The 14942-nt window shown below is 43.7% G+C and overlaps 1 protein-coding gene across 1 annotated transcript in view; it reads right to left on the reverse strand.

Moving 5' to 3' along the window:
• Dnah6 (dynein axonemal heavy chain 6) overlaps positions 1–14942 on the reverse strand; it is a 195435-nt gene that overhangs the window by 20217 nt on the left and 160276 nt on the right. The window contains exons 63-67 of the mRNA XM_021190740.2: positions 14107–14249; positions 9155–9345; positions 4983–5143; positions 2352–2440; positions 1169–1315 (exon numbers count right to left, since the gene is read on the reverse strand). Coding sequence (XP_021046399.1) covers positions 1169–1315; positions 2352–2440; positions 4983–5143; positions 9155–9345; positions 14107–14249 — 731 coding nt within the window. The remainder of the gene's footprint in view (positions 1–1168; positions 1316–2351; positions 2441–4982; positions 5144–9154; positions 9346–14106; positions 14250–14942) is intronic.

Here is a 14942-nt window from a genome sequence, read left to right on the forward strand (position 1 = left end):
AACTCAGAAATCTGCCTGCCACTGCCTCCCGAGTGCTGGGATTAAAGGCGTGTGGCACCATGCCTGGCCCAATTTCTTAATTTCAAACTGATGAAACATTTCACCTGGGTTAGAAGTTGGTCCCATGATCGCTCCTGTAGATCCAACTTTTACTAAATGTTATACTACCTCACACCCTGGCTGCTTTTGGTAGTGGTAACAGAGGTTCTGTCTTTGATCTCTTCAGATCATTTGGTTTAACTGTTTTGTTTATTTATGCCACCGTTATCCACCCCTTTCCCTCCAGTCTAATCAGGAAGCCAGTCTAATCCACAGTGCCTAGAGATAAGCAAAGAGTCAAGAATTCAAGGACAAGCTGCAACAGACCAAGAAATGCGTGGAACAGATGGAAGGAAACTGATGCTGGCTTGAAAGTTATCTCCCAGAGGGTTTCGGGCTCTGGTCACAGGTAAGGAGGAGACTCTTAAAGGTGGTAAAACTCATCCAAAGGAGCAGGTAGGAGTAGACGAACACAATGAAAATAAATGAACCAAACCGTGTATGGCGATATGCGCCTGCTGGCTCAGCAGTGGGGAGGCAAAGTCAGAGGGCTGCAAATTCAAGGAAAGTCCAGGCTGTGTGGAAAATTTGACTGTGGAGATTGTGCCTCTAGACAATAACCAACAACAACAACAAAAATCAGGTGAACTTGAAGATTGGCAAAATATATGTGGGTGAAAAGAGAAATTTTGGAAGGGAAGCAGGTCAGGGGTGTGAGGCAGAGGTGAGCTCTTGAGCTGGACCTTGTGTGGTCACCTGGGCGATGGTATTCCCCAGGTAGACCGAGAAAGAGGCAAGAGCTGTGAGCCTCCGAGGCAAGGAAGCACGGAGGCTGGTGGCTGAGCTAAATGAACTTTTCCAACACAGGATGGGCCCTTCCAGATTCAGGATGCCATCTTCATTTTTTTTTTCACTTGCACCTTAACTATTGACACACTTCTATCATAGAACACTTCCTTACTGCTGTTGAAAAGCAGACGCAGAGTCTGGAGACATGCCCAGAGGTGTAAGAGTGCTTGCTCTTCTGGAAGACCCATGTGAGGTACACACACACACACACACACACACACACACACACACACGAACAGGAATAAATATATCATTAAAAAAGGCAGAGTAGAGAGTGTACCTGAATAATTGCGTGGAAGAAACAAATGCCGAATATTAGTTTTCTCCATTTCATTCCAAGTATGTTTTCTTCAAAAAACGAAGGTGTCATTTCAGTAAAGGCTCGCCTGATATTTGCACGCAAGCCTTTTGGAGGCTCATTGGTTACCTGGATATAGAAACAGCATACATGGCAGAGAGGGTGATTTTTATAGAAATGCATTATTTCTCGATAGCACACATAGACTGAAGACATTGGATATGTTCAACTAATACCCATGGGGCCATTCTCTGTGGTGTGTGTGTGTGTGTGTGTGTGCTTATGTGTACATGTATGTGTGCTCAGGGCCTGAATGTGCTCAGGAGAGTGTTAGAAAGCCTATTTCTCCCCATCTTATTTGTTTGAGACAGTCTCTGACCCTGCAGCTAAGGCTAGAGACTGGCAAACCCTAGTACTTCTCTCATCTCTGCTCTCCTTAGCCATGGGGCTACAGGCATATATGTTATAACTGACTTTTTATATGGGTGCTGGGGATTTGAACTCACGTCCTTGTGTTTGTGCACCAAGTGCTATTACTCACTGAAACATCTTCTTAGAGTCCCTACTTTTTCTCTTGTTTAGCCACACTCCATGGAGAACAGAGCCTAGTAGGTTCCTCAGAACTATCATGGTGGAAGCACCATCACAAAACAACAGATATTTCCATTTGGAGGTCTTTTTCCCCATAAAATATAAGCCAGAAAGCTTAGTAAGGGTCCATTGGATTTTGTGGTCACTGTCCTGTATACTGTGCTCCACGATCTCCCATGATGTGAGGGAAGATAGGAAAGAGGCGTCTCTGGCTTTCCATATGCAGAGATTTCCCTCTTCCTGAAACTCAGTAGTGGAGGCCTTCCTGTCTAAAACAGTCCCTTAGCTCCAGGAGGGCCCATTCTCACTACTCCATGCTGTAGTGTTTTCTTGCCGAGTGGAAGAGCCAGAATTGTTGAATGGCCAATAGGCCAGGATATGCAAAAAGGAGAGCTGTCTTGGGATATCGCTTCCCTTCCTGCTCTCGTTTGAAAGAACTGTTCCTGTCTTCCACCATCCCTCCCTGGCCACGTAGTCCCCTACATGGCTCTCTGCAAAGTCTGTGATGCCTGGAGCCCCTGGGTGGATATTCAGAGATGAACTCGCTCATAGTCTAGTTATTCTCATACATTACCTTGACAGAATTCTGAAGGACTGTCACAGGAAATGTGGAACAAGGCATGGAGCTTAGAAAAAGCCGGAAAGTGTCCTTGATTGCCTGATCTGTTTAAAACAAAGCAAAACAGAGGGAAGGAAAATTATAGCTTGTAGGAGTAGTGTGTGTGTGTGTGTGTGTGTGTGTGTGTGTGTGTGTGTGACAAGAAGTAGTTATTCTAGGGAAGGAAAACAATACTATAACAGCTATTGAAAGACTCAGTTTATAAATTTCCAGTATATCATAAAGTGTTTGAGGATAAAGGTGTGAGTGGTCAGCTGGGCTGGGCAGTCTGGAAGCTGGCACATTGCAATAAACTAGACATAGCAATAAAGACATATCATATATATGATATGAGAATTTTATATGCGTTCTTTGAGAATTTTATATGCGTTTTGATCATTTTTAGCCCCTCCCCAAACTCCTCCCAGAACTCCTTGAGTCTTATTATTATTTTTTGTTTGTTTGTTGTTGCTCTTGTTTTGAGGCAGGGTTTCTCTGTATAGCCCTGATTGTCCTAGAACTCACTCTGTAGACCAGGCTGGTAAGGGATCCTCCTGCCTCTGCCTCTAGAGTACTGGGGTTAAAAGTGTGCGCCACAGCTGCTCCCCTGTCTTTGTTTGTTTGTTTGTTTAACAAAATCTCAACCTTTCAATTTTACCAATGAAGAGTCAGGAGCCAGATGCTGGGGGGAAAGCCTGCCAGCTCAGAGAGGCAGAGAGAAGCACCCAGAGGCCCTTCCTCCTTAGCAGTGTCCTCTCACTGTGCTTCAGACATCTCCATCAGACTTCTACTCCCCGTGCATCTCTCTATCCATCGGCCTGACCCCCTCTTACTCTCTTTTTTTTTTTTCTCAATCCTATGTTCACTTCCTGTCAACTGGTTGCTTGCTTGGTCTCTTAACCTATGGTTGACTTTATTTAACCCTGTTTACAATATTCAAGGCAGAAAGCTCTTAAATTAAAGGTGTGCGTGAAGGCTGAGCCACACAACTAAAAACAGGTTTTTCTAGTAAATGATACAATATCAGGGCTCACAGTGTAATCAAATATCCTGTAACACTTGTCCTGAATACTTAAACAAACAAACAAACAAACACCTATTAAGTCCACTTATGCTGCCCAAATACTCGTGGATGTGTGGCCTTCCAGTAAAGCATGGCTAACTTAGCAGGGGCTATGCTCAGTGAAGACCAACTCTCCTCGCCCCAGCAGCTATCAATTGCTCAGCTCCTCAGCTAGGAGTGGGACTTCATGCCTACCTCCTATCAGTCTGCTAAAGCAGTGTTGGCAAGAAGCTGAAGGAGCCCTACCGGCAGGAACTGCTTCTGTGATGCTGGTCCCTGGCCTGTAGTGAAGACCTCGTCATTGTCATTGGAGGTGAAGTCCCTTCCCTCTCACTCCTTCCATTTAAATGTGTAGGGATGGTGTTGGGGATGAGGGGCCTTTCAGGGATGGTGACTTCGTGAACAGGGCAGCTGGGTACCCTGTAGGAAGCAACTTGTCCCCTCCATAGGCAGCAGTGGGGGAATGAGACAAGAGTCATATAGCTCTTCTCTTCTCTCTCTCTCTTTTTTTTTTTTTTTTTTTGAGACAGGGTTTCTCTGTGTAGCTCTGGCTGTCCTGGAACTCACTTTGTAGACCAGGCTGGCCTCGAACTCAGAAATCTGCCTGCCTCTGCTTCCTGAGTGCTGGGATTAAAGGCGTGCGCCACTACGCCTGGCTCTTCTCTTCTCTCAAAGCTTGCTATAGTTGGCAAAGACCCAGAGAAAGGGTCCTGGATACCCTAGGCCATTTGATATTCTCCCCAGGGCCTCCTGGTTCTGTGGTTTGTTTGTTTGTTTGAGACCTGGCTACTATGTAGACCTGGCTTGCTTTTAACTCACAGAGATCCACTTGCCTCCTGAGTACTGAGATCAAAGGTGTGTACCACCATACCAGGTCACATAGGCAGGATGTCTTGTAGCCCAGGCTAGCCTTGAGCTACTTTGGCTACTTTCCATGAAGTCAACGATGACTTTGCATTTCTGGCCTTGCTGCCTTTCCTTCTCAAGTGCAGGGATTCCAGCAAGAGGACACAACGCTGAGCCCTGTCTGCACTTTTATGTTATAGGGTGAGATTTAACGTCTTTCCTTGATGCAAGACTGTTTCTCTATTATTTATTTATTTATTTATTTATTTAGGCTTTTTTGAGACAAGGTTTCTCTGTGTAGCCTTGGCTGTCCTGGAACTTACTTTGTAGACCAGGCTGGCCACGAACTCAGAAATCCTCCTGCCTCTGCCTCCCAAGTGCTGGGATTAAAGGCGTGTGCCACCACGCCTGGCTCTCTATTTCTTTTTATCACAGCCGTAGGACACATTTCAAGTTCAGGTGGCTTCCCACAGGACACTATGTGAAGCAAACGATTCAGTGGACCATCCCCTTTCTGGGAGTCCAAAGGCCTATTTCTGAATCCTGACTTTGGGTCTTTACCTAATCTCCCTATTATTCAAATTTTTCTTTTTAAGAGGAGAAAGCATGAGGTCTATAATGGTGACTTGCCCTGAGACTGGACGAGAAAGGCTGTGTGTGGATGGCGCCACTCCTTGGAAGCTATGTGCACAACTTACTTGGATCCGTGAAGGTTTTGATCAGCTCTTCCATTGCCAGCATCCAAGAGACGGCAAGATGGCAGTTCTGCAGAAATACCCAGTTTCCGGTTTTCATTGCGTCCTTGATCATCTTCTCAGCAATGGGGCCCTGCCCTTGTCCCAGAGAAATTGACTGCACTCTGGATGGAACAACAACAGCGGAAGACTTTCTTGCAATATAAATAGCTTAATTAATTTTAAAATTACATTTATTTATATTCTCTGTACACAGGCAGTGTTTGTGTGCCATATGTATGTGCACAGGTGCTTAGGTTCCGTGGTGTATATATGGAAGTCGGGGAACAATTACAGAAGTCGATCCTCTCTACCAAGCAGGACTCAGGGACTGAATTTAGCTCATCAAGCCTGCCTGGAAATGTCTTTGCTCAGTGAGTTTTAGACTCACTGCATAGTTCAGGTGGGCCACTAATTTGAAATTCTCTTCCTTCACCTCCTGAGTGGTAGGATTACAGAATGAGACTTAGCTTGTCAATCTTTTAAATTATCTCTCTTTTTGATATTTCATTTAAGAAATATTTCCACATCAAATGATGTTACCTATATTAATACTCTATTTTATCATGTTGTCTACTATGTTTTATCTACCAGCTACTAGGATCAATTTATGGGCACAAGATGAGGTTTGGGTCGAAGTTCATTTTATGTGTATGGCCAGCCCACTGTCCAAGGACTACCTATCAAAATGATTTTTTTTATTGTTCTAAAGCATTACTTTCATCATAAAATATGTCCATAGGTCGGTGCAATTCTGATTTTTGCATTCTCTTTTATCTATCTGTTTATCTAGTTTGATAAGGACCATAAAGCCTAAATGACTTTAACATGTTATAGCCTGTCTTGACATGTGTGAAAACAGATCATCTTACTTTGTTTTGCTTCTGTAATACTTATTCATTCCTTGTAACCATTGTAAAGTGGGGAGTTCAAAGTCTTGTGGCACATCCACAATGTTGGCTGTCTAGTGAGTGACTGCTCATTCCAGAAGTGTTTTCACACCTCCAGAGACACCTCACACCCTCTGTTGAGTTCTTCAGCAAAATAGAACCAATAGAACATATGCACACACACACACACACACACACACACACACACACACAGACATGAACACATGTATACACATAGACACACATAGACAGACACACATACACACACACACACTCACACAGACATGAACACATGTACACACATAGACACACACACACATGCACTCATATGTTATTACTTAAAAATGTGTGCAGACACATTCTCACAATACACGCAGATGTATGTATATATTCATATATAAAATATACTTGGTATTGGCTCATGTGATTATGGAGACCAGGCCGACCCACAGTCTGCTATTCATAAACTGAAAGTACAGGAAGCTGGTCATTCACTTCATCTAGTCAGAGTGCCCAGGCTTTACTACCAGGGTGTCAGTGCCAAGGGAACACGTCTTCAGCCATATCTCTCTCTCTCTCTCTCTCTCTCTTTTTTTTTTGTTTTTTTTTGAGACAGGGTTTCTCTGTATAGCCCTGGCTGTCCTGGAACTCACTCTGTAGACCAGGCTGGCCTCGAACTCAGAAATCCACCNCCTGCCTCTGCCTCCCTAGTGCTGGGATTAAAGGCGTGCGCCACCACGCCCAGCCATCTCTTCTGTGCTTTTCTGCCTCTTCCCCTGGGACTTTCACAGTTACATCTCCCAGGCTGCCACTAGTTTTCCTTTGTTCTTTCTTCTTTCTGCTCTGAACAATCTCAGTTGACTTGTATTCATATCCCCTGGGTCTTTCCCCTGTCTCCTCACATGTGTGCTGCACCCCTTCAGTGAACTCTTCATTTCAATAGTTGTGTCTCACTATAATTTTTACCTGGTCCCTGCATGTAAACCCCGTGTGTTTATATCCTCATTTGGGAGAGACATCTTTTTGTGTTTTCCTTCAGTCCCTCCTCTCTGCTTTCCTTTAGCTGTTATGAGTATAATTAAAACGGTCCAAGGTTTTGATGTTCTAATACTGAACATTCTTACCTATATGTGGAAAATAAAAAGATGATTTTAAAGACATAAAGGACAGCCAACAGGCACGGGTAGACAGGAAGATTATGATTTCTGATTGACAATAGCTAATTGTATATTTCAAAATTGCTCATAGAAAGGACTTTGGTGGAGTTTTCAGTTACACGGATCTGACCATAACACAAATCTGATGAATCTGTCCAGTTACTGTGAGTCATTTAAGACATATTTTAAAAGTTTTACAATGTTAAGTTCAATAGCTTGCATTCTTCAAAGTAAGTTCCTAATTAATGATTTCCCTTGTGAATGAACCATACTCTCCCATCTTTCTTGTTTCTTTGGATGAGTTGTAATTAATTTGCGCATACAATGCGGCAACTATGGAAAGTAGGTTGTCCCCTCCTGATGTTTACTGCTGCTACTTGTGTGGTTGCTATTTTTACTTAATGACTTTTATAACGCCTGCATTCTGTTTTTCTTTTTCTGAGACAGGGTTTCTCTGTGTAGCCCTGGCTGTCCTGGAACTCTCTCTGTAGACCAGACGGGCCTCAAACTCAGAGACCGGCCTGCCTCTGCCTCCCGAGTGCTGGGATTAAAGGCGTGCGCCATCCCTGCTCAGCTAATGTCTGTGTTCTTTGCAGTGTGTACGCACGGTCACTCTGGTTGCTTGGTTTAGTGGTCATCTGAAGCAGAGGTTTCACTCAGTGTCTGGACTGGCAACAAATTGCTCCATTTGCACGTGGGCTTTGTTTGTCTGCATGCTTCTCAGGGATAAAGAAAACTCAGCTTGCCTGCCTGTCAGACTGGGGCATGGAGTTCTAGACTGAAGCAATGGCTTTTCTTGGGTCTCAAGTCTGTTGACTTAGCTGGAGCTCATACTGTCTATCACCTGCTCGAGAGACCTCTGCCTCTCAGACTTGGACTGGAGCTATATATACATCATCAGCCCTTCAGCGCCTCTAGGGTGCTGACTGAAGAACTTGGGACCTCTCAGACTTTGTAATTTGTGGAAAGCCTTTTGGGGTTCTGCTTGGCAGGAGTCTGACATTGGCATAGGACAAAGAAGTGGGCTTCAGACAGGAGTCTGACATTAGCCATGACAAGAAAGTAAGCTCAGATAGGAATCTGATATTAGGGCATAATAAGGAAGTAAGTTTCGGCAAGAATCTAACTTCAAGCTGAAATAGAGAAGTAGGGTAAGGCAAGAATCTTAGTCTTAGGTGGAACAAGGCTTCAGACAAGATCTTGGGCTTGGACGAGGAAGTGGGCTCAAGTATTTTGGTCATTATGACGAGCCCTTTTTAACAACTGTCATGGGAGTAATTTCAGGACTTCACTTGCTGCTTTGTTAGATCCTTATTGTAATGCTTGCCCAAAACACTTGCATGTAATTGAAGTGGCTTAAAAAGTGGGTTGGAAAATAAAAATTTGCCTTCAGTCTCAGAACTGATTCAATTCCTTATAATAAACTTCTATACATAAATACACACACACACACACACACACACACACAGCAGCAGCAGCAGCAGCAGCAGCAGCAGCCTATGATTCTGCTTCTTTGCAGAAGCTGAATGAATATAAATCACGAAGCCTAATTAAAGAGATGCATCCATCATCTCTCTGTAACTCTCAGTTCGGGCACTAGGCCACACCAACAACTTTATTTGGATCCCATTGAGCTGGAGGTCATCTTGAGAAAGATGAAATTATAAGAACATAAAGAATTCTGTTCTTAAATGTATTCGAACGAACATAAGGAGCAAGGTTCACTCTTTGTATGATTATATGATTGTTATTCATGTTTTAAATAGGTCCTAATAGATTTTCACTAGATTGTATTTTAATTTTAGGCAATCAATCTCTCTTTGGCTCAGATGAAATTTACATCTGCTCTTACACTTCTTTAACAATAGGCATGGCTGAGGACTAACCCAGTTTATTTACTGAGTAAAGATTACTTGAATGGAAAAGCTCTGTTCCGCAGGGGAGGACCCCAGGAGCACTTTAGTGTAAGTGTTAACAAGGCTGATAACCACATCATATATACACATAATACACACATACATATTACATCTATGGATACACACATGCATATAAAAGCATGCATAACTATAACCTTGCGTTGTGATCTTACCGTTCTGCATACCCGCTCTCCCTGGCAAACCTTTGAAAGGCGCCCATGGGATCAGAGCCTGTGCTCAAGATAAACACCAGGGGCGTGCTGTTTGACATGTCCTGGTACAGAGTGGCCAGGTCCACTGGAGGCGTCTCAATAAACTGTTTGCCAAGATTCTCTATCACAAAGTCTGTAAGAGCAAAAACCACCTGAAAGTTGGAGAGAGGAGAAAATGTTAAAAGTAGTACTCTGGGTTGAGGGTGCTTTATGTGCCTGTCCCAGTTTTCTCTCTCTTAAGAGGGAGGTGCTCTGTACTTTGGTATTTTAAGAAATAATTTGTTTACAAATTTATTTTTAAATTATATGTATGTCTGCACGTGGGAATGTGCATGGGAGTGCACGTATCTTTGTAGGACAGAAGCGAGCACTAGATCCCCTGCTGAGTATGTCATGTGCATGCAAGTGACCAGCTGTTAACTGCCTGAACTGGGTGCTGGCAATCATACTCAGGTGTGTGTGAGTGTGTGTAAGTGTGAGTGTGTGAATTTGTGTATGAGTATGTGTGAGTGTTAGTGTTTGTGAGAGTATGAGTGTGTGTGTGAGTGTGTGAGAGAGTGTGTGTGTATGGGTATGAGTGTGTGTGTGAGAGAGAGTATGTGTGTGTAAGTATGTGTGAGTGAGTGTGTTTGTGGGTGTGCATAGAGTGCATATATAGGCCTGCATGTATGAAGGTCAGAAGACAACTTTAGAGGATGGAGTCTCTCTCCTCACCCTGGGACCAGGGCACTGAACTTAAATCTTTGGGTTTGCATAGCAAGTGTTTTTACACAGAGCCATCTCACTGACCCACTAAGATTTTTTTTTAAAGAATGGAATTTCATCTTTGAGTCTAAGCATGCTACTTCTGAAGGAGGCTGAACTTGTGTGCATGGCTGTCGTCCCCAAGGAGAGCACCTGTGCTGGAATGTCTCCCTTCTCCTGAAGAAGCATTAGAATCCAGTGGGTAGGACCACTAGACATCAATGGCTCTGTTTCATAACAGCTGGGAATGGCGGGTTGGGTGGGCACCTTACACTCTTGTCCCGGAGTCCTTGTCCCTGGTCTTATCTGCTCTAAGACTTCTATAAGGCAGAGGAGCCTAGATCTTCAGTTTGGAAACTTAATTGGCATTCTTTATTACAAACTTCATTATTTTTTCCTTTCCACCTAGTTCATCGATGTATTTATTTGAGACAGGATCATACTGTATGGTCCTAGCTAGTCTGGAACTCACCATGTAGATCAGACTGACCTCATAGAGGTCATAGAGATCCCCTTGCCTCTACCTCCAAAGTGTCACCATGTGTCACCATGTCTGCCCCAAATCTCATTTGCTTAGCAAGTTATTCTCTGGAGCAAAGACAGGGGCAATGTTCCTGAATGATTTGATGAGGGTATCTAGTTGGCAGGGGAGATGTCTAGCATATTGTCATTTTTGAACCTGCTTTTCAGTGTGATCTTGTCCGTGGTCTTGGATGATTTGGGTTTTTGAATTCTCTGGAGTAATTGGCTTATTCTCATTTTAAAAACACAATCTGATTTTAGACTCTTCATGTTAACTGGGGAAGCAAATTTTATTTGGTAGCATGAGCCTTAGATGATGTTTGGTGGAATGTTCGGGAAAGAATTTTCAATAAGTCTTCTCTGTGTTGGCAGGGATGCCTACTGTTTGTAGCTTTTATCATATTTTTAAAACAATTTACTTTTACTTTGAATTTTGTGTATATGTGTGGTTATGCGTTTGTGAGTGTGATGCCCGTAGAGTTCAGAAGAGGGAACCAGACCTCCTGGAGCTGGGATCAGAGGCAGTTGTGAGCTGCTTAATGTGATTGTTGGGAACTGAATTCATTTCATCTGCAAGAGGAGTGTGTTCCCTGAACTTTTGAGCCATCTACCAGCTCCGTTTCATGGTATTTAGAGAACCTGGTTATGTGCAAGGGTAAGACTAGGAATCACAGTGAATGCCTTTTTCTTTAGACATAAAAGCGAAAGATTCAAAGGCTTATCCCACTCCATTCCTGTGTTAATTAGGACAAGACCGGATCTTGCTTCATGAAGCCTCTGCCCACGCCCTCAGTCCCCAGGGTTATTTCAAGGCCTCGTGAATCACAGCGTTTTAAGTAATTTGTACGTTTCTGTATGACAGAGTCTTTTTAACAATATAATCACACAGTACCTAATTATAATTCATTAATTTCAAACATATAACCAGTGTTTGCCTTTCTTCGATTTAATTATACGTGTGTGTGTACATGTTTAAATAGCAATAGGTTTAATTTAAAGTCTAAATGAAATATATACATAAAGATTAGTTGATTTCTTTCATATGTGTATTCCTGTTAAAAACTCCTTTTTTGGGGGGTGGGGGAGGTCAGGGAACTTCCAGAAACTACTCAGGGATTAAAAGCACTGCTGCTCCTGCAGTGACCTGGGATCAGCTCTTAGCACCTACTGGGTGGCTAGCAACTCTGGTCTCAGAGGATCCAGTGACCTCTTCTGACCTTGGCAGGTACCAGGCATGAAGATGTTACACATAGTACATGCAGGCAAAACACTAATATACATGGAAGAAATCTACTTTTTTTTTTTTAAAAAAAGCAAAACAAAACTAAACCTTCCCCCTACCCTCTGAGAAACTAACACGCGGCTTCAGAAAGCAGACTGTATGCATCTCTTGCGACATTTCTCACACTCTGAATGTTCTAACTACAGTGGCCCAACCACAAAGCCTGACGTTCTCTGGGACTCCTGCTCTCCAGTCACCCTCATGTGGCCACTCTCCCAGTCTCCTTGAAGAGTTGTCATGTTTCAGAGCCTTCCTTTCCAAAGGCTTAATGATTTTCCAGCCATGCCTGAGCCATTACCTCTACCCCCATCCAAGGTGATGGCACAGGACAAGCTCAGAGCTCATTCATGCTCCTTGCTAGAGTTCCTTGTCCTGTAACTGTTAGCACCAGGATACTCCAAGCCCCGGCCTAACCATGTGACCCTTGACCTGCGTTGCCAGGACAACAACCTTCAATCCCACAATCCACTTGGCTCAGTTCCTGCCCTCACTGGTGTGATGTCATTTTCTGTATAAATTAGGAAGCCACCCCCTCCTCACTCTCTTCTCTTCTCTTCTCTTCTCTTCTCTTTCTCTTCTTTCTTCTCTACCCCCTTTCTCTCTCTCTCCTCTTCTCTACCCTTCTACCCACTTCACTGCTCACCCCATTCCCGCATAATAAACCTCTCCCATGTGGAACACCTTGGCCTGGTCTGCTGCTTGATTTATCTGCTCAAAATATAAAAGGAACTCCAGGGCATCTCATTGCATCTCAGAGAGTTCACAGTGAAATCCCCGTTTGTGGCTATAAGCTCTTCTCACACATCATCCTCTCCCCCAGGAAACTCGTAGCCACACTTTGAACATCACGGTGGCTGTGCTGCTTTCAATGCAGCCATCGACCCCAACCCCAAACCCATTTTCCTAAAGAGACAGGGCAACACCACATTAGTAGGAGTGCTCTGATCATTTCTGGTGAATTCCAGTTAACTCTTCCCACGAGTCCTTCTCCCACCTCCATCTCCCCTCTAAAGGACAGCTTCCACTTCCCTTTAGCGCCTCCTGAAACTCACTGTGCAAGTTCTTAGCAGGTGATGTTCGTCCTTTATTATCAGGAAAACTGGCATCATAGCTGCACGTGTCAAAACGAACCATCCACATGTGAAAATGAATCATCCACATTGATCGCTACCCTGCTATAGCGAGCATCTGCATCCATTGTTACCCTGCCCTAGCGAAACTGCCAGCCTCATTGTTTTCCAGACCGTTTCTCCCAGCATGCTTTGTTTTGTTTGTGGTTTTGTTTTTCTGAGACAGGGTGTCTGTGTAGCCCTGGATATCCTAAAACTCATGCTCTAGACCAGGCTGGCCTTGAAGCCCAGAGATTTGCCTGCCTCTGCCTCCCAGTGCTGCGATTAAAGGCGTGAGCTATCACTACCTAGCCTTCCCAGTCTTCTTTCAGCTTCTGTGACTAAGCATCCTTTCCTAAAGATGGGACCCAGAAGAGATCGCCATCCTTTGCCCAGTGACCTCTCATGGGACTGAGAGTTACTCTCCCAGAGTTGCAATGACATCTGTGGCTTTACTTTCCAACTGAACAGTGATGACTCCTTCATCTGTATTCTTTTTTTTTTTTTTTTTTTTCCGAGACAGGGTTTCTCTGTGCAGTCCTGGCTGTCCTGGAACTCACTCTGTAGACCAGGCTGGCCTCGAACTCAGAGATTCACCTGCCTCTGCCTCCTGAGTGCTGGGATTAAAGGCGTGCGCCACCACTCCCGGCCTTCATCTGTATTCTAACACACACTTCTTTCTGCTGCTTCTAGACTGCCGTCCACTCTGAAAACTGGTAGGCACTGACAGCTCACAGACATCTCTCTCTCTGACACATGCATCCTTTCACACTGGCTTAGTTTTTGGTACTGCTATCACCACTGGCACCCAGGCAGAACCTGGGAGTCACAGCAGTTCCGTGGTCACATCCCTGCCCTCTTGACAATTCTTGACAATCGGATACTTCTGTCTTAAATCCAGCATCTATGGTTGCTCCCACAGACTACTTCAGTAGTTTGCAAATAGGTCTGGAGACTGGTTCCCCTCTCCCCCCATTAAATGCTTCCTTTTCCCTGACAAAATCTCTCAACACACCCCGGTACCACGTGAGAAATGGCAACACTTCTCTAATAGTGTACAGCTGACAGGAGGTGACCAGGTTCCCAGGTGGTTTTTTCCTTATCCTGGAGGGAAAACACATTCTGCTAAAAACATCATGCTTATTTTTAACGCTGCTTCCTAAACTTGACTCTTGTTAGAACCACGACTCAGAAGTAGCTGACGATCTTTGGTGTAAATGTCATGACGCTGTGCTTTAATTAAAAGGACTACCCACCTTTTCTTCTTTACAGCATTTAACAAGAATTAGCTTATGGAAAGAGCTAAAGTCTAGGCCCCCAAAGTGGTCCTTCTCCTCTTCGTGTCTCTGCTTAGGGTATCCTTCCCAGATCTGTGGGTTAATATAGGTCTCAAAAGAACCTGGAGAGATGAATTTAAAAGATGTTTTAATCTAGGCAGTTTTGACTCCGAAATTAAATAAATGCACATTGCTAGCTAAAAGAAGTCAACTTCTTTTAACCTCACTGCCAGGTTTTTAAGATCCAACTGTGAAAACATTAACCTCTTCCCTACTCAAACTAGTTAGAAAGCAAAGAATTGAAAAGATAACAAAATAAAATCTAACAGCAAAGCACTTATAGACAGACAGACAAACAAACAAACAAACAGAAACTCTAAAAATAAAGGAATGTATGGAAATATTATATTAAGCAAGAGGGAAATTGGAAATGATTAGAGAAACCCTGGGTACAACAGAACTTAAGATAATCATGATTAAATGAGGCAATAGGTCGAGTTCTACTAATTAAAATATAAATTAAATAATGAAAGTACAACAAAATAAACACATATATTAGACAGTAACATGAAATCTATCAAGCAGCTCCTGTTGGAGGTAGAAGGAAAAGTAGCAAAGAACACAATAATGTAAGGAAATAGCATACAGAGACATCCTGCACCTTTCCTGCCAGAGGAGAGGTGTCTGCACGGGAGGGTTCTTACTGTCTGAGCTGGTAAGGGAGCCATCTTTGCTCCGGTTCACCTAGGTTCCAGTCTGCACTGGTGAGAGTGTGGACTGCAGAAGCTACACAGCTTTGGGACAGACAGAAGCAA

The sequence above is a fragment of the Mus pahari genome, chromosome 2 (assembly GCF_900095145.1).
Source record: "Mus pahari chromosome 2, PAHARI_EIJ_v1.1, whole genome shotgun sequence".
NCBI lineage: Eukaryota > Metazoa > Chordata > Mammalia > Rodentia > Muridae > Mus > Mus pahari.